General features: G+C 49.4%; 1 protein-coding gene across 1 annotated transcript in view; it reads left to right on the plus strand.

The window, feature by feature from the left end:
* The first annotated feature begins 279 nt into the window (after positions 1–279).
* The window catches only part of LOC117017810 (transmembrane protein 132D-like), a 100,742-nt gene continuing 80,979 nt past the window's right edge, over positions 280–20,042 (plus strand). Inside the window, exons 1-2 of the mRNA XM_033098407.1 lie at positions 280–337; positions 4,785–5,673. Of these exons, the coding sequence (XP_032954298.1) occupies positions 280–337; positions 4,785–5,673 (947 nt within the window). The remainder of the gene's footprint in view (positions 338–4,784; positions 5,674–20,042) is intronic.

The following is a 20,042-nucleotide window of genomic DNA, read 5'->3' on the forward strand; positions in this document are numbered from 1 at the left end:
CAACGTTCACTCGTTGTTCTAGTGCAGAGAACAGCGGGGGGAGCAAAGGGAATGTGATTATTAAATAAAGAATTTGGCGGGGAAGTAAGCTCCCTTACCCACGCTGCCGAGCAGAACCTGCGACAGACCCAAGGAGAAAGACAGAACCTAAAGCCTGCCTCGGCGTGGAGGTCCCATGGGCTGGGGTGAAGGGGGGGGGGTCTTCTTAGATGTGTAGGCCCTAAAGGGAATGTTCTAGAACAGAGGGCAATTTTCCTGCCAGAGATTTGCTTTGGGGGCATGGGCATCACGGCACAGAGCGAGGGAGCAGCAGAGGAGGGGACACAGGTTGTGTTTGGTGAGTGACCGGTGGCTTGGTCTGCTCCGAGCTCAGGTGACCTGCTCAGCCTTCACTCGTGGACACCTCCGGGGAGTCCCCCCGGGCTGACTGGGCTTTCTTTCTGTGACACCACGCTTAGGGGTGCCAGATTCGATCACTAATACCGGGTGCCCAATTACAGTGAAATTTCAGATAAACAACAAATGTACTTTGTGTTTTTATTATGGCCGTGCCCCAGGCACTGCTTCTGTTTATTGGGAAGGCAAGCACGGTGGGTGCCTGTGTTTTATCTGGCAGCCCAGGGGGCATTTTCTGCGTGCAGTGTCAGTCCCACAATGTCTCAGGAATTCTCCCCGCCATGGGACACAGATGTTGTCCCTGCTAGCACAGTCCCTTAGTTATTGCTTTTGGGTCCGCTCAGGGGAAGACTGAAAGATCTGTCCTCAAATTCCCATTTCCCCCCTATTCCTTAAAAGTAGTATTTAGGGATAAATTATCTTTTCAAAAATGTTCAAATTAATATAAATGGTCTCCGGGGCTGTGGAGGTCCTTAAAGATATCAACATGCCATTTCCTGCAAATAAGTGTTGGAAGCCATGGCGCCCAAATGAAACGTGATGCATTTTTTCTTAATGGGTCGTTAACTGAGATTTATTGCACACGGCTGCTTTCTCACTTGACACCTTCCCCGTTGGTAAGTGGAATGCCGTTCTCAGATCAGAATAGTCACCCCCGTGGGAATTTGAGGATGATCGGTTTACTTCTTAGCCCATTCTGTGCATTGTGAAAAATATTGGCACTGCTTTTGTCATTTTGTTAAGGGGAAAAGAAAAAAAAAAAAACACCAAACACTGGCTTTAGGTCAACTTGGAACATTTTTAAGCAATCAACATTTAGGTCAGATACCAAGCAAAGGGACACACAGGCCAGTTGTGGAATTAAGGTCAGAAATGACTTCGAATGTGACCCCCTGTGGCTTTCCGGAATAAACTCAGAGGACCCAGAGCCATTGTCCTTATAATATGTAATTGGTTGAATAATTATGTTTGAAGTCCTCAAGTAGTAGCACTCAGAGGTTCAGCAGAGACTGCATGGTGTCAGGATTGATGTGTAACTACCTGTAACTTGGGAACTGGTTTTGGCAGTTTCTAGAATGAATGACAAGCTGGCGTGATGACAGCTGAAGGTAATTGTTGCCAAGATGTATTTTTAAGAATCAGGGGACACTGTGTCACTGACATTGGTCTTTTAAGGGATCTTGTTCCATAGAGAGGCTCCTGTTTTAGTTACAAGTCACTCAGATCCCATGGGGCTCTTAGAACCCTGGACAAAAAGATCCAGGGTTCTAATTATGCAGTGACAGCAGCAGAGAAGACAGCATAAAATCCTAATGTAAAAATATAATCTGCTTTGTAATAGATGAAAAGTGTCATTCATGCATTGGTTCATTTGCTCACGCATTGATCAAATATTTACTGAGTACTGAGTGTTTGCCAGGCGCACTCCTAAGGACTGTGATTAAAATGGAGCAAAGGTCCCTATGGCGCCTCTGCTCATTTGCACAGAAGCCACTGGAGCACAAAGAGAACCATACCAGGGCATGAAGTCCAGTGATGGAGCAAGAGTGGGATGTAGGGAAGGACACCGATGGACCATGCAGCCAGAGTCGTTCAGTCACAGGAAGCGCAGGGTGGGGGTGGCGGGACCCAGTGAAGGGACACTCGAGAAAGCTTCCATCCAGAACACGAGCGCACAATTCAGTGCCAATTCTTTAGGCTTTCACTAAAACTCACATGTGGCAATACACACTTACAGAAACCATCAATCCTGAGTGATTTCCAGAAAGGCTTAAAGATACAATCCTGTTAAGGAACCAAGTCTCTGACAGTATCTACCATATCCGAATTTTGGAAACAAGGTTCCCGATTGGGAGGTTGAACCGTGTCACATTGCAGTGTGGGTCCGTGGGAACGGCTCATGTGTCGGCAGTTGCAAAGGTTCAGGCCTGCGCAAGCCCTGATGGCCCAGGTGGGGCCCAGCGAGCCCTGGGGCTGGTGGTGCCATTGTCCTGAGAGGGTTCTTCACTCTGGGCCATCGATAAGCGCATGTCGAATGCACGTGTCTGACTGGCTCCTTGTCCACAAGTGTCACGGAAAGCCACGTAGCTCCCTGACTGTTAGAACTAGACGTGGGCTTGGGCCCTGCGGTCAGCACCTCATTCTACGGACCAGCCCACGAGGGGCAGAGCGGTTCAGTGGCTGGCTTCTGTCTCTTGAGCTCCGTGCAGCAAACCACGGACAGGGCTCCTTTGTCTGAGCCCTTGGCTTTCTCCTCTGCTCACGACAATTGCCCAGAGGACTGCAGACTCAGGTGAGCATTGGGCCTTGGAAAAAGCGTTCCCAGCGGCCTTTGAAACCAGCTGGCGTGAGTGTCAGGGCCTGAGGTGCTTGTGGGCAGAATGGCCAGAGGTGATGCCACGTCCTGACAGGAAGGGCTCCCCTGTAACGTGTGGCATTGCCCAGTCAGTGTTCCCCGGGCCAGTAATTCCCAATGCTAACACCCATTAAATTGGTTCTTGAATTAGTAATTTCTGTGTCTGTGTTTTTCTAACAGAATAGAAGGCACACTGTCAAAATAACGTTTTGGACTTTTTTTTTTCCCCTCCGAGGGAAGGATCTGTTCCATAAGGAAAAAAAGAAGGATGCTTTTGGTACACTGGTGCCATCACAGCTTCCACAGAGGATGTGATGTGATGGAAGCGAAGTGCTTGCCTTGATGCCTTGGTCCTAGGGCCTGGGGGTGTGCACCTTCCACACGTGGACCCGGCGTGACGAGGTCCGGTCACCTCTCCTGATTCTGGAGGGCTCCAGCCAGCACATCCTCCCAGGGTGGCCTGCCTTCGTCTCTCAGCTTAACCCTGAGGGGGGTGTGTGATGTCCAGTGATTTATGACTGCCCATCTTGATTCAACTTTGCCCCGCGTCCTCCCTCATTTCCTAGTGGCCCATGTGCCCAGATGTGTAGCGGGTGGAATGTGGACACATGCTGAGGGAGTTACTACTCCCTTTTCCATCTCAGCCTGTCTGGTTGCGTCCATGCGAACGTCCCTCTCTGTTTGATGCTCCACATTCTTAACAGCTTTCTAACCTTTGGTGATCTCTCCTTTTCACAAAAACAGATCAAGTCTTAGCCATACCTCCGTAATCCCCCAAGGACACCATGGTCACCAGTTGAAATTTCAAAACATTATTCTGTTTGGATTTTTTTTTTATTTGCATGCTCAACTTCTATGCATGGCAGATAATACTGGTTTTCCACTTACGTTAGTGGTGTTAGATTTTGTAAAACAAATACCAGGGATGACAAAAAAAATGTATAAAGTGGACACTTTGGTCCATGTTGCTCAAGCAGTAGTTCGCCGTCATCGGAAGTGTCTGGACGCTGAAGGGAACCACTTGGGGCACCTCTCGTGATTGCAGACGTCAAACGTGACTTGTAGTCATTTTTTTTCGTTATCGATATATACTGAGTATTACAATTTGAACAGTTTTTCATTTTTTAAAATGTGTATACACTTTTTTGGCACCCTCTGTATATACAGTCATAGGTCATTAGGTGATTTCATCATCGTGTGAACATCATAGAGTGCACTTCACAGAAACCCGCAAGGCACAGCCTGCTACAGTGACTGCAACAGTGCGAGCCAGGCTTCACAATCTGCTAGAAATGGCAGGGCACTCACCTGACCAGGTGAGCTGCCCACAGACCCTTCCCCTTTCTAAATCATGTGACAACTGGGCCGACCCTGGTGGTTCTTAGTGCAATTATGAGACGCCCTTCAGTGATAACCGTTGGGAAACTGAAGAAAAAGCTAGGCCTGGGGTTCTGCTTTTCTTGGGGTCCAGGTTGGGGGCCTAGGATTTTACTAGCTCACTCTTTATTGGTGAATTTAAAACACCTTTTAAAAAAAAGACACCTGAATTTAGAAGAGCAGGAATTTAAGGTGCAGGAAGAGGACGGGGAGAAAGGCCCAAATGGTCAGCTATCCAAATCTACCAACATGGAAAACTAAAGAGCGTCAGTGGGGGGAAGGGCCTGGCGTTGTCTCTGTCCCCCTGGCGGGCTAGCAAGGGTCGATTCCATCCCTAGCGTGGCAGGGCTGAGCGCCAGCAGAGCAGTGAGGCTTCGTGCTATGACGTTTGCTGTCTGACGTCACGACCTGACCACATGACGGCATTTCGTGGGCTACGCCCTCACCAGGCGCCAGCCGTGTTTCAGCCCCACTAAGGTTGTGGGCCACGGCCTCGTGTCCCGTGGGTTGTTGACCGACCGTAATGAGAAGTGAGGGACGTCAGGACGCCGTGTGGAGACAGGACTGGCCCCTGGCGCAGAGCGGGGCAGGCGGGCGTCCGGGGCCCGCCGCGTGGGGACGGTTGGTAACTGCGCTCCTCCGATTGCTCCCACAGTGACGCAGAGCCGCGGCGCCCTGGAGAGCATCCAGCGCTTCTCCCTGCTGCCCACCTACCTGCCCGTGACCTACCGCGTCCAGCACGCCGACGCGTCCTTCTTCCTGAAGGAGGCCAACCAGGACGTCATGCGCAACTCCAGCCTGCAGTCGCGCGTGGAGTCCTTCCTGGTCTACAAGGCCCAGCAGCCGCCCGTGCTCAACGCCAGCTACGGGCCCTTCTCCGCGCAGCAGGCGCTGGGCCGGGACCTCCTGCTGCCCGCCAGCCCCTTCGGCTTCTCCGGCCAGTTTGCCCTCAACTGGAAGCTGAAGGCCCACATCCTGCGGGACCGCGTCTACCCGGACCGGCCCACCGTGCAGGTTCTGTTCCACGTCGTGGGCAGAGACTGGGCCGAGCGCAGCCCCGGGGAGCAGCTGCCCTGCCTGCGGGTGTTCGCCTTCCGGGAGACCCGGGAGGTGCGGGGCGGCTGCCGGCTGCGCGGGGACCTGGGGCTGTGCGTGGCGCAGCTGCAGCTGCTGGCCAGCTGGTTCAGCGCCCCCGCCGTGCTGGCCGGGAGGAAGAGGCCGGCGGAGCCCGCGGAGGGCAGCGCGGTGGAGCTCTACTACGCGGTGCACGCGGGGGACGAGCGCGGGGACTGTGCCCGGGGGCCCTCGCGGACGAGTGGCGGCGCCGGGACCGGCCGCAGCGACCTGGACGAGTCGGGACCTCCCTTGCAGAGGATCGGGACGGTGTTTCTGTACCAGGCCCACAGCCGACCTCCGCTGAGAGAGCTGCGTTTGGACGGCAATGTGGCCGTGCACTACCTGCCAAAGACGGCCCGGCACGGCGACGTGCTCACCTTTCCCGTGTCCGTCTCCAGAAACTCCACGGAGGATCGGTTCACGCTCAGGTGAGTGAGTGCTCAATGTGCACCTGTGCCAGCGCGCAGGCAGGTGAGGCGGGCTCCTGAGACACCCCCGTTTGGTCTGAAAAGCTGTGTGCAAGGGTGTTCTCCGTGTCACAATCTCCGTGCTCGCGGCGACATGGAGAGACCCATTTACCTATCTGGTTGTCAATTTGGTGGCAAAGATACTCTTACTAATCTATCTAGGCCGGCACAGATCAGTCAGGACAGGGAGACGGCGGCCTACTCCTTGGGCGTAGTGTGGGGGTCCACACCGAGTGTCAGGAGTGCTAAGGCGGTCAGACAGGAGCCCTGGGAGAATCGGGGAGTTAAATGGCTGCAGCTGAAGTGAGGCTGCGGCTGAGATGGCAGCAGTTAGTTGTCAGGAGGGATCCAGGACGTGGCCTCAACAAGTCCAAGTGTGTTCCAAACACGTGAGTTCCAAGTCTGATGTGATACCGACCTCAAAGTTCGGGTTTTGGTTCTCTCTGGAAATAGCACTGGGTGTTCCAAGGATAAAAGAACATGATGTGTGAAGAATATGCAGTAGAATTTGTTGAGTATCTTACGTAAGACTATGCCGCAGACAAGCCCTTTGAAAGCAGTAGTGTGCACTTCAGAAAATCATATGGGTTCGTTTCCTCTTTGGAATATAACATCCGAGAGGTGCCCTTTGCCTTGGCGAGACTGGATTTGCATTACATTGTTTCTTCTTTGTTTTAAGCACAGACAAGTTTGATTGTAACAGCACGTTGGCCTAAGTGTTTTGGGTCACTACTCAGGGCTTAGCGTTGTGACATAGCTCAGCAACGTGGTCTGAAGGTGCCATGTGATACAGTTTGTGTTGTGACCCTTGAAAATGGAAGTGCTGTGGTACATGACACGTTTTCTATGTGGGTATGAAAGTTCGCCCAGTAACGATCTGTTCTCTCATCCCGCTCCGTCTGGATGTAGCAGCAGCTCTTTCTTCCCTTATTTCTCTCAGCGTTTGTTGAGGGGTGGGTGAGTTCAAGAAAGGGATCTTTCTTTTACTCATCTGCTTTACACTTTGCAGTCTGTTGTTTGTGACCTAGTGCCAGGGGTTGTCCCTTCATCTTAATCTAATGATTGAACTTGGCTAATTCTTGGCAGGTGTAGCCTTTGGTTTGGACTGAGAGCATCTGCAGACAGAGCCCAGCGATTCAGGCGCATAAACACATCTGTGGACTGAGGTCTCGTTCGCTGTCCCTCTGTCCTTTGGAGCTCAGACCCGAGTCGGCTGGTCAGAGGCCCTTGGCATGGGCCGCCAGCTTTGGGCTTTGAGTTTCCTGGTCCAGCGGTCTTACGTGATATCCCTGTGCAGGTGGCTGCTTACACGCAGGAATGTTTTGCTGCTCGAAACTACAGGTTTTGAATCAAGGAAGCGTTTTGCTCACATAAGTTCACGCGCTCTGCCGTCCTTTCTGTTTGCCAACTCTTGGTTGTCGCGTTCCTGGACCCAGGGCTAAAACTCAACATTTCCTGGGGCCTTAACTCTCCAGGAGGTGATACTCACGTCCAGCTCTTTGGGGCAGCCGTTGTACGTGTGGTGTTAGACGTCACAGGAAGCCTGAATGTGGTGACCACCCACTGCATGCTGCAAACGTCCAGCAGAGTCCTGTGTATGGCTCTGGCATCGGCAAGCTGTGATGAGGCTTCGCTGAGCCATGTCATCTGAGGGGTCCCAATCTTTGCAAATTCACAAACAAGCACGGATGAGGCCGCTGGATGTGGTAGCTCTGCTTGTAAGTCCAAGATTCAAACATTTTGAATATATTGTAAAACTATATTTTGTTCAGAGCCCACCAGTTAGAAATTCGTAAAGAACAAAACCAGTTTTCCAGTTAAGACAATAGTGAAGTAGATCTTTCATGAGTGAGTGTTTATTTGTTTAATTTGGTAAGGCGGTACGCTTTCTGTCTCTTTAAAAGCTTGCATTAATAAGGTGCTTGCTGCATACTTAAAATTCTCTAATTACACACAAGTCTTATCTGTTTATGAAAACAGCTGGAGGTAAACCTGGATCTGGCAATGTGATTAGCCTTTAGTCTGAATTCTCATAATTAGAAAATAATAAAACTGTATATCTTTTTTAATGAAGTCAATTTGACACTAATTGAGCATAGCTTCCAAATGTCTGGCATTAGTGTGCGTCTGCGCGATCTGCCATCTGCTGTAATAGAATAACTCCGAAGGGTCAGCCGTGTCTCCTTGGGTACTTGTCTCTGAAATTGCGACTTTTGTTTCTACACTATCTGTGTTGACAGTGTGACACTGTCTAGAGGTGGGCTCCTGTCTTGTAGGTCAGGTGCCAGCAGGATATCCATCCCCACTTAAGGACAGCCAGCGTGGAGAGGGGATCCAATTAAGTGCCACCAACAGGAGGGAGCCTGTCCAATTTGAGGACTGACACTGCAGCTATAACTGGTTCTTTGCTTTTCGAGCACCTCCTGCCACATCCCCGCTAATTTTTGCGCCTGTGACCTCAGGGTGACACCACAGCTAACACACAGGTGTGGCTTCCATTCTGGGGGCCAAGTTTTGTTGTGCGAATTATCAGTAAGAGCAGTTTTAAAAATTGCTTTGTGCCTGTATGCATGTGTGTGTGCACACACGTGTGTGTTAACCTTTGAGAAGAAGAAAACCCACATGCGGCTGTTTGTCATTTTATAAATTCTCTCCCGTGGGTTGTGTCTTCCAAAGCAGGCCTGTCCAAAAGGAGAAAGGCAAAATGCTTTCATTCCTTAGACATCTAAGGATGCCTTTTAATTTCAGAAAGTGTTTTCCTTCAAGTGAACCCGGCAGCGTCCATGGCCCACGTGGGCCCTTTCTTCCGTGCTCCCACAGCCGTTCGTCTGCCCCCTTTTCTCCCCACAGAGAGCCATTTCAGAAGCACCTGGGTCTCTAATCACCTGATTATGTGTCTGGAGGAAGAAAAGACTGGTCCTCTTTCTTTCATATCCTCCCACCTATTTATTCTCTGTTCCTTTTTCCCACGGAAGGTCGATTTCAAAGGAGTTCAGGTCATTATATCTGAATGCGAGGCTGGAGCCAAGTGTTTGCATAGAGTCAGCTGGTTCCCTCACACTCAGGGAAGTGAGAAGGTGTGGAACAGGGGCACAGAACTCAAACGAATGGGGCCTTTTCTCCAAGTCAGAGACTCTCTCAAATGGGTTGAATGAATGAATGAATGAGTGAATTGTTGATTACTAATGAAAACAAATACTTTGCTGAGGTCTGTGCAGTTTTAAATGCTAAATGCCCATGGATCTGTGGAGAACCTGTGCCTAGCATTGGTCAGATGGAAGGTCATTTCTGGATAAGGCATTATTACCAAGTACATATTTTTGCAAAGCTGAGAACTGTGAAGGAGAGTAAGAGAGTAGAGTAAAAGTATTTGACAAAGGGAAAGCCGGCCTATGACTGATAACTCAAAAGATGGTCCTGGAGCTTCGGAAACCCTGCTTTACAGAAGATTTTCAGCTTATTAGGAACTGATTTGATTGTTTGGGACAAACCCGGAGCTCATTTCACGGGATGATGTAGCCTTTGAACTTGCTTGGCCTCGATTAGGGTCTCTTTTCACTCGATTTCAGGTGAAATACGCCTCGTGTATTCAATACTATTGTAAGTTCAGGCCGTCAATGCCAGTCTGGCTAATTTAAGAAAAAACAAAGGGTTTGTTGGATGTATACCGTGGGTCTCAAGCATTAATAAGAGACACGGTCCCTGGGCTTGGTAGTGGCAGAGTCTCAGAGAGGGTGGGGGGAGGAGGGGGGGGGGTAGCCGCTCTCTCGGCACCTCCCGCCCCAGCACAGTGAATCCCTGCACGAGTTTCCTCTTCGTGCTGCGCACACAAAGTGTACCAAGACTGGAGGCGCCCGCGCTGGCTCACCTCCCTCCTTGCTGTCTGCTCCAGGGCCAGGAGAGGGGTCCGGGGTGGCTCCCAGACGAGACGTGGGATCTTGGGGTGACCTTTCACTAAGAGCACATCCCACCAAAGAACGTATTATATTTCCCTCAAAAGGAAAACGGGGTGCTGTCAGGGAGAGGATGGTGTTGGGGTCTCCAAACCCACAAATGCCCACGGCCTCTGTGCCTGGGACTGTGTCCCCTCTGTCATCTCGGGGGATTAATGGCCTTTCGTGCGATGGGGAATGGAGTGAGAGGTAAACAGAGAAAGGAGGAGGCTCCATCGTTTTGAAATAAACATTTTATTTTAGAATAGATTTGGAGTTACAAAACGGTTGTGAGCTCAGTACAGGACAGACCCAGCTGCCTCGTGGCTCGTTTTCCTGTTCCTAACGTCTTACGTTGCATGGTACCTTTGTCACACTTAATGCACCAATATTATTAACTAAAGTCTACACTTGATTCAAATGCCCTTAGTTTTTACCCAAAGCCCCCTTCTGTTCAAGACACCACATACATTTAGTCATCATGTCTCCTTAGCTCCTGTTGATGGTGACCATTTCTCAGATATTTTTTTTGATGACCTTGAAAGATTTGAGACTGACAGCTCAGATCTTTTGTAGAATGCTTCTCACGTGGGATTTGTCTGATATTTTCCTCCTGATCAGACTGAAGTGGTGGGCTTGGGGGTGGAAAACCACAGAGGTAAAGTACCCTTTTCATCCCATTACGTGAAGGCAGCACACACTGTCACTGTTGATGTTTACGGGACCCTGTGGCTGGGGTGGCATTTCTCGTTTGTCCTGTGAAGTTGCCTTTTCCTGTTCCCGTAACTGTACCCTGTGGGAGGAAGTGATTTCACACAGCTCACAGTTATGGAGTGGACAATTATATATACTCCACCTCCTGGGGGGCGGGAGGGAGGGACATAGCCCCATAAATTATTTGAAATTCTGCAGGTGACACTTGTTTGTTCTCCCTCATTTATCTATTTATATATGCAACCATTTGTGTATTTCAGTAGGGGCAGCTGGGCATTTATTCTACAGTTTGGGTTATAATCCACCAGACAGGACAGGGTTTCTCAGCCTCACACTGTTGACCTCTGCATCGGATCACAGTTTGTTCTGGGGGTGTCCTGTGCATTGTCGGATGTTTGCAGCATTTCTGACCACCAGATGCCCTTAGAAAATCCCCCAGTTGTTAGACCCCAAAATGTACCCAGATATTGCCACACGTTTCCTGGGGGAGAAAAATCACCCCTGCAAGTTGAAAACATTAACCTAGATTGCAGTTATTGGAAAGAAACTATTCATAGAGTGAACTCATCTGTTACACAGAGGAAGGTTCAAAGTTAAAAAGTCATAGATATTCAACAGTATGACGGTGGCACACAATAAGTAAGTAGGATGACAAACAGAAAGAGCCTCGTGCAAACGCGAGACTGTCTAACAGTAAATTGCAGATCAGTGAGAAGAATGGCCCTGGGACATTGATTGTCCAAAAGAGAAAAAAAGAATCAAATCTTTGCTCCATTCCCTTTGGAGACATCAATTTCAGATCAATTAGGTATTCAAAAGGGAAAAAAGAAATCAATATAGAAGGAAATACTACAGGGTATCTTTATACGCTCTGGGAAGAACAGATTTTTTTAAACAAGATACCAAAACACTGACCACGGGAAAGTTGGTACATTTGACAACATTCTAAAACTAATTACTTTTTTTGAAATCAAAAACTTCAAATTTGGGGGAGGTGTTTGTAACATATAAGACCAACAATTAGGATGCAGAATATATTTTTAAAAATGCTTATAATTCAATAAGTCAAAGCAAATAAGTAAATAGAAAAATGGGCAAAAATATGACTAGGCCTTTCACAGAAGGAGAAACACAAAGTAGCCAATAAAGATAAGAAAAGATACTCTGTCTCATTAGAAGTGAGAGAAAAACAAATTAAAACTATAATACATTGAAATTTCAATTTTTAGGCAGTCTGATGATATCAAGAGTTGTTGAGATTGTGGAACAAAGGAAACCCTCGTTTATTGGTGCTGGGGGAAAAATTGGTCAACTTCTTAGAAAATACTTTGGAATTGCACAGTCATATCAAAGATAATGACACACTGTGACCTGGTATTTCCACTTCTGAGGTATATAACCTAGAGAAACTCTCGTACTTGTTCAGCAGAAGGCACTCAGAAACCTCCACAGCAGCACTGTTTGTAATTGCCCCAAATTAGAAACAATACGGAAACAACCCAAATGACTATTGAGAGGGTAATGGATAAACATATTGACAGTGGAGCCCTGTGCATTCATGAAAATGACTCAGTTACAGCTAGCTACGTTAGTATGAGTGTCTGATACCTATGTCTCTGAAAGGTAATACTACATTTAATTGAAATTTGCAGAAAAATACATTTACGTAAAGATAAAAATGTGCATCAGATTAACACTGTTCGTGGATAATCGACATATACATTAATTTAGGTAAAACAATAAAAAATAAGGAGCTGAACACAAAATTTAGGGTAGTAGGTCTCAGTGGAGAGGAGTAGGATTCACTGGGGAGGAACAGCAGGGGGCTTCGAAGATGCTGAACATATTCTAGTTCTTCATTGGGTGCTAAGTACGTGGGGGTGTGTATTATTGTGTTTTAAAGTGTTCATGTATGATATATACTCTTTTCTTTAAACCACATACATCTAATTTCCATTAATGCTTTATATTATATATACTTGTATGGTGGGGAGGGGTGGGAAACATGCCAGATTTTAAAACGTTTGGTAAGGAAAAGGCAAGTCACTTGTCACTTAACAGGGGAAGAAATTCAGGCTGGTGCCTGACTTCTCCAGTCACATTCAAGGCCATTCAAAGCCAGGAGATAATAGAACAATATCTACAAATCACGAAAGGGCTCATTAAAGGAACATTGGTTATTTTACAGTCACAGAATAATAGTATTCACAGAATATGATATCATGTTCATCAGTTTTCCAAACATTAGGTGAAAAAAAATGAAGTGAAAAGATGGGGTAGGGCAGATGGATGGAGAGACAGATAGACATACAGACAGACACCGAGATAGATGGAAAGATAGATAGATGATTGATAGATGATAGATAGCTGGGTGGATGGGAAGGTGGGTGGGTGGATGGATGGATAGGTGGTTAGATAGATACAGAGATAGATACATAGTTACGTAGAGAGATGGTTAGGTCTATAGATACATAGTTATCTAGATAGATGGTTATATATACAGATACATAGTTACATAGAGAGATGGTCAGACATACAGATACAGAGATAATCCCTGAATACATTTGTCAGACTTTTTAAACGACTCCGTCTGGAGTCTGATCCCTGCCCCCCATCGCCTGGCTGTCATTAGTTTTTGAACAGAACTTACCACTTCCTGAAATGCAGCTGTTTAGGGGATTGGGCTGTGGCCGTTTTGGTCTCCCCGCTCTGGAAGCTCCATGTGAGCAGGTAGCTTCTGTGTCTCATGCGTCCTGAAAACCACAGCGCCCAGTGTCTGACGCATACATGGATGTATGTCTCTGTTGACTGAGCGTTTTGATTAGTTTAAAGCCAAAGATCATGACACGTTTCATGGCCCTAAAAGAGTGTCCCGCGTGTTGGTGGAGCCCGGGGTTGCCCATGTGGAAACGGACCACCTCTTACCTGTGGCCGCACATCTCAGCTCCTGTGCTGAAGTTTTTCCGGCTCTGGTGCTAAGGCAGGTCTCAACCTCAGCACCACTGACACTGTGGACCGGATAATTGTGTGCGTGCGTGCGCGTGCGTGCGCGTGCGTGCGTGCGCGTGCGTGCGTGCGTGTGTGCGCGCACGCGTGGGCGCGCAGGCACGTGGGCGGGGAGGGAGCAGCGAGGGGGTGTTCTGAGAGTTACAGGATAGCGAGCAGCACCCTGGCCTCTCCCCACTACCGTGTTTCCCCGAAAATAAGCCCTCACCGGAAAGTAAACCCGAGCACGATTCTTCAGGATGCCGTCCCCTGAACATCAGCCCTAATGCGTCTTTTGGAGCAAAAATTAATGTGAGAGCCGCTCTCGTTTTGGGGGAAACACGGTGGTTACCGTTAGCGTCCGGCCCCCTTCAGTTGTGACAACCAGCAATGTCTGCCGGCGTCGGGGCCCGTCACCCCCAGCTGAGACCACTATCTTACAGAAACTTTTCCTTCTTATCACGGAATGAAATGTTACTTGAAGTCCATAGTTCCTTCCTAAGCCACACCGTGATGCTCAGTGAGGTTTGTGAGCCGTTTCTCGCGGCTGCTTTGGCTCTTGGTGATTTAAATTCTTCCATAACCTCTCAGTGCTTTCCAGGCAGGTCTCCTTTCTTACTGGTGGCGTATCTCATTGGCCTGAAGACAGGGAGGGTGCCCCCTTTCTAGACGCTGTTGAGAGAATAAACCTTCCCTGCTGAAAGCAACCGGAAAGGCACAGCAATATTGGTTCTGATACAATGAAGTGCAGCACCACTGTCTGTATGGGACGTTTCCCTGCACAGACCCGGCTTAGGGTTAAAACATAAAACACACGTAGAGCTTGAGTTCAGTCTGAAAGTACCTTTGAAGCTAGTATGAATTATGCAAACCAGAGACTCATCGTGCTACTACGAGACGATTTGTTGGAAGAAGTCTAAAAATGGTTACTTTGGTGACACTAAATACACATTCTCGGAAGAAAATGAAGTTTCTGACATTCTCTATCTGAGTAAAATCTAAGTGCGTGAAAAGCCGCCTTTTTTAAAGTGAATTGCTCCATTCTCTTGGCCAGGAGGGCCAGCCTGTGGGACCGCCGGGGCTTCCCGCACGTTGCGCAGGTGCGTGCCCTTTCCAGAACCTTCATCAGCTCCGCAGGGCCTGCAGAACTAGCACCCGATGCCTTTCCCCTTGGTCTGAGGAACATTTATTTCACTTCTGCTTTTCCACACTCGGACTGCATTACAGCGAAGGAAACTCAGAGGGGCCGGTGTTTCAGACACGTGCAAATGGGGCGGGGCTGGGAGGAGTGACCTACGTCCCCATGTGTCGCCAGCAGGCGCTTGGCAGGCGTGGTCCGTGGGGGCTAATGCGGTGACTGCTCATGTCTGAAGTTAGGGCTTTTCACCTGGCAGGCCTGTGCCCCCTTGGGAAAGGGGCACAGCCAGTTTTTACAGCAGGCTCCTCTCCTCTTAGGGGAGATCCATTGTATAGAACGAACTGGCCTATTTCTGCTCTACTGAGCCTTCGAATCAGAAGCTGAAGGGGTTGTCAGCCTGGGCCGGAGCAAAGGGTGGGTGTTGGTTGTGCTGGAGAAATAGGACACTGTCTCTTGGCTTATTAAGCACCGGAAACAGTCCGACCCTAAACGCAGACTGGCAAGCTGTCAGTGTGGTGCTTTGACCGCTTCCTTCTTCCTTCTGGAAGGAAGGGAGCACAACTGCAGTGCCGGTTGGTCGGCCTGGACTGAATGAGTCCCGGCTTTTTGTCCATCCGGGGTCCTTGGTTTCTGTACATTCCTTTCAAGCAGCGACGCTTATATACAGACCAGAGGAGACAAGAGGTGTTATTTTTGTCAAAGTTGAAAAGCATTTTACTGTTGGACTTTCCACCCATGTGCGGAAGTGGCGAGAATGGATTCCGGTCCCGTGCAGCAGACACCACCACTCTCCACGCGTGTCGCTCCTCCCTCTCCCCAACACACCTTCTCAGGCAGTTCGCTGAGTGCGCCGAGCCCGCCACGGAGGCCACAGACTGTCCGTGACCTAATGGAGGAGGCCAGCTGCAGGGACCGAGCATGGACCGTGGCTGGAGGGCCTGACAGGGTCTGAGCACAAAAAGAAAGCAGGAGGGATTTTGGGGGGCAGTGAAGCTGCTCCGTGACTTGATCGTGCTGCTGGCTGCGTGAACGCTATGCAGGCCTGAGAACTCATACCCCTGTGCAGCAAAACGTTCATTGTCATACACGGACGTGTATGTACACATGTGTATAGCTTGCATGGTGAATGGATTCGTAAAATTGCCCCAACTCCAACATTTGAAATGGCTGAATTGTGTGAAACGGTACCGACTTTCCGCCCCATATTTGAGTGTCTCACTCTGACCTTACAAGTGTCCGGGGGAGAAGCTACAGGTCGGAGAAGGGGAGAAGCTACAGGTCGCCCTCAGCCGGATGGCCTCGTTTCATGTCTTCTCGAGCTCGCAGGCTCTGGCGTAGCTAAATCAGAGCCTTCCTGTTCGTGTCAGTTGGGACCGATCTCTCCACCTGCATCCCAGGTGCCTGACACACTATGCGTGCTTCCCGCTCACGCTGCGTCCAGTGCTGGGGGACCCCTCCCCTGCAGGATGTGGGACCAGGTCGTCCCGGAGCTCTGCCAACCTGTCGGACACAAAGGCCGTCTTTCTGGCGGGTAGAGAGTGTGGGGTCGCGTGGGAAGTTTGCACAGCCCTGGAAACGGATGCCACTTTTGCCCATGTGCCGTTGGCCAGAGGCCGATGGTCACCTGGCTGGACAGCACCCGTAGGCCCTGAACAAGAGGCCAGGCCATGTGGTCAGAAGCAGCTGCTTTCTTTGGTGCGTGGCTGTGTCCTTCACATCCCTCGGGATTTTTATTCTTGCTCTTCAAAGGTAGATACAATGGGACTTGACCCTGACTCACTGTCTCCCTCTTTCTTTTTCTGTCCCCTCCCCCCATTATCATGTCATAACCACGAGGTGGGAATTCCATGCTGGAGCCCCTGGAGAGCCCTGGGCAGCCCGCAGTGCACCCCGAACCTTCACAGCTCCTCGGATTTTAACCCTTAATCCACTGTGGTCTCATTCCCAGGCCTCTACTGTCCACTCTCAGGCTGTGGCTAAACCAGTACCAACCACACCCCTCTGGGTTTGCTACGTAGCTTGCTTTCCACCTTTCTCTTCTCAAGGTCAGATGAACTATCCAGTCTTCTAAACTTACAAACTATCATTGGTTTCGGTAGCTGATACTGGTGCCTTCCCCCGTCCTTTATACCGTGGACTGCCCTTTTTATCAACACTTCTACTCAGCATTTCATCTTTTTTCCTTGCGGTTTCCTACCCTCTACGCCCTTTCCAGCTGTTGCTATGCTTGTGCTCTATGCTGTTTAAATACTTAAGCACCTCTGATCTCCTCCATAAAGCGTCCCTTACCACTTTAGCTGTTTTCTCACTTTCTCACTTTCCCACTGCTATCTAACCAACAGCTAACATTCTGTCATTGGCGTGTACAGCCAGTATTGTGATTTCCGGGAGTGGGGAGAAAGCCTTCCCTGGCCCGGGTCCTGGCCATATTTACTTCTTCCTATCTAAAAACGCACCCACCCTAATTTATTGGGATGCATATTTTTTCAAATGAACACCCATTTTTAATTTCACATGGGAAACCTGTTGGAAGCTACCATTTCACCGGTGACTGGAGCACTTGTATTCCATTCCACAAAGTAAGGCCACCAGTGAGCGGTGAAGTTGCATCTGTTTGCCCAAGAGGAATACAAGTCCCTCAGATGGAAAGGTCCCAGGAGGATTTTTTCCTGGCTGGGACTGTTTGCTGTTTGCTCTCTTTGCTAGGAATACTATGAAGCAATAGTCTTGTACATTTTCTCATTGTTTGCCTTTTCTTTGTTTGTTTCCTGTCTCTTGCCAAAAGAAGGTTTCAGCATCTCCTCACTCCAGTGAGGGGGGAACATTGGAAAGAGTTCCAAGACTTTTAAACAAATGCTTCCAAATTCCAATTGTTTTCCTTTTGCTTTTGCAAGAAATGGGGAAGAAATACTGTGCAGACTCCTGCCAGATGGCAGTACGTGTGTCTTCCCACCGTGCCCACAGTGCTCGGCCCCGCTGGCTCACACCTCAGCGGGGATTTCTGGTGGTTCTGTGAGAAGGACCTTCAGCCACTGTTTCAGCCATGTGCCGAAAACAGAAATGTGTTTTATTTCTTTATAAAGTTGGTTCAAGAGAATGAAAAGACAGTGCACTTCATGTAAGAAGAGAGTGACTGAAGGTCTCTGGAGACTCCTCAGATTCAGCCTGGGTGGTTCTCAAGTACAGAAGGAAGTCATAGAATATGAGTTTGGCAGATGTTTTTCCAAAAGGCTAAAACAGATTAGCAGCCGGAAATTTTTACCTGGTAGGCACCAAATCTAAATGTATTTGTGTATCTACGATGTTCTTATCACTGCACAAAATACATATACATCATAGGGAAGGTGGTCTGAAACATACATGTGTATAGAAAAATGGTCATTAACCAGTCTGTACCCACAGAGATGCATGTATCTTAGGAAGAAAGTCTCAGAACTCCCGTGAAACTACCTGTGAGTGACTCAGTGAGTAATGAAGATCTCAGTTGTCCTGTGTTGGGCAAGGCCACGATTTTAAGTAGAATATGAAAGTGCAGCCTACTTCCTTTTTGACTGGAAGAGCCTGGAAACCCTCTGCCTTCTATTGGGAATTCCCACGCCTGCCGCATTTTTCTCGCCCTTTCTTCCGTTTCATCTTGCTCGTGCCCGGCCTCCTGCCTTCCTCGGTGTTTGGTATTTACCACGCCGCCGCTGAGCCCTGCCTGCTTGCTCTGAGGACTGCGTAGTCCACTGGTGATATGCGCTCCCGTTGCTTATCACCTAAACCCCTCTTTGGCTCCTGGTTATTCCTGCAGGCCAGACTTGGGCCAGCTCTTCTTGGGGTGTCACTGCTGTTGTGAGTTGTAGCAGACGGCCACACCTCAGATGACCCATTCTCCAAGCTGGAGGCGCCCCAGGAAAGTGTGAAAGGGGAGACTTCGGGCCTGTTGGTATATACAGAGGCCGCCAGTCTTTGCGGGGTGGTGCGTACTGACTGTGTTGCTGTGTAGAGACAGTTTGATGGGGCTCGTTAAGGGTGCAGGAACCAGGGTCCTCTGAGCGTCTGATTCCTCAGCCACAAAACGGGGACCATGCCAGCGAGGCATGCAGCACTTAGAACTGTGCCCTGTGCGTACGAGGTGCCAGGGAGTGTCAGCTCTTGTGGTCAGGCCTTGAGTAATTTTGTGTCTGTAGTTTTAGTCCACAGTGTTTCAGGACTGCCCCAAATTAAGTTTTCTGACCTTTTCTGAACAAGCCTCCTTTTCGAGGTCTTTAAAAATAGTCTTCTGATGAAAACTGCAGAACACCGAGACAAGAGCCACTGAAAGGGTTTCGGCCTCGCTTTACAAACACGTCCTGTTCACACACGGCCGAAATCTGATTCCCAGCTGGAGTTGGTTTCTGTCCGTACAGCCCTCGAAGGTGGAATTCCTTAGTTGCCTACAGGCCCCACTGCTGACCTGAGCCGCGAGCGGGGGGAGACTGGGGGTCCCCGGGGCTCGGAGGGCTGTGCTCTGAGTTCTGGGGCCGGTTGGCTTGGGATTGCCACAGCGTGTCCTTGATGACATCCTATCAGTCTCCATACCTGCAGTTGAAGTCCGATGGTAGCTTTTCCATTGTTGTTTTTATTTTAATAGAAACCAAAAAAATCAAGCAATGATGATTTCCAATCCCCAAAACCTCCACACAGGAGAAGTGTAAACATTCCACTTCCCTCCTTCTTTAATGGATAGGCTACCGTTTGAAAAGGAGCCCCAAAGAGTGGTTGTCCTGATTTGAGAATAATTATCGGAGTCTCTTAATCCCGAATGGTTTGTTCTATGAGAAGGGGAAGGAAGAAAGCACAGGGCCGAGGCTTCCCCCAAAGGTTTCTCACAGTACAAAGCAGAACGTTTGGGGGGCATGGATGTGTTAGTCACATCGGAGTGAAAGTCTCCGCTTCCCTTTGCTCCTCTGATGTGGACAGTCGCGGACAGCAGGCGGCTTTGCCGTCAGTTATCAGAAGTCATTCTCGGTGGCTCTGCCAGAAGCTGCTCGTTGCCTCGCCAACATCCATCGCACATCCGTGTTTGCTGGTGGAGCTCTCATTTCATCCCTGGCGGGCAGTGTGGCCTGTTCAAGTCTTTATTTCCTAGACCCTTTCCAGGTGAGATCTGGCCAAACACCCTGCTGGATTCTGGCGAGACGTCAGTAGGGGCTTTGGAGGGACTTGACATGTCTTGACTGAGAAGGGCAGATACAGCCACACTTGCCTTCTGCCTTCACCCCTCATATTTCACCGTGTCCTGTCAGGTCAGCTGACTTGAGCCGTGAGCCACACACAGCCAAGATTGCGTATTGTGGCCGTACGTGTCTTAGCCTCACCGAATCCCGAGACTGACATGCCTGAACCTGGCCGCTCCTCGTAAATAATTCACGGAGTGGAGGTGGGCCAGGTAGGAGGGCACCGTGGGTGGTGAGCTGGCCAAGTCCATCGCCTGTAGTGGAGACAGCTCCAGATCCAGGTGAAGGTGAGTCTGTGCCGTGAGTCTCCTTCACTCTGAAGGAGACCTCTGAATTTAGGGCAGAAGTTACGCATGTCCT

The sequence above is a fragment of the Rhinolophus ferrumequinum genome, chromosome 25 (genome assembly GCF_004115265.2).
Source record: "Rhinolophus ferrumequinum isolate MPI-CBG mRhiFer1 chromosome 25, mRhiFer1_v1.p, whole genome shotgun sequence".
NCBI lineage: Eukaryota > Metazoa > Chordata > Mammalia > Chiroptera > Rhinolophidae > Rhinolophus > Rhinolophus ferrumequinum.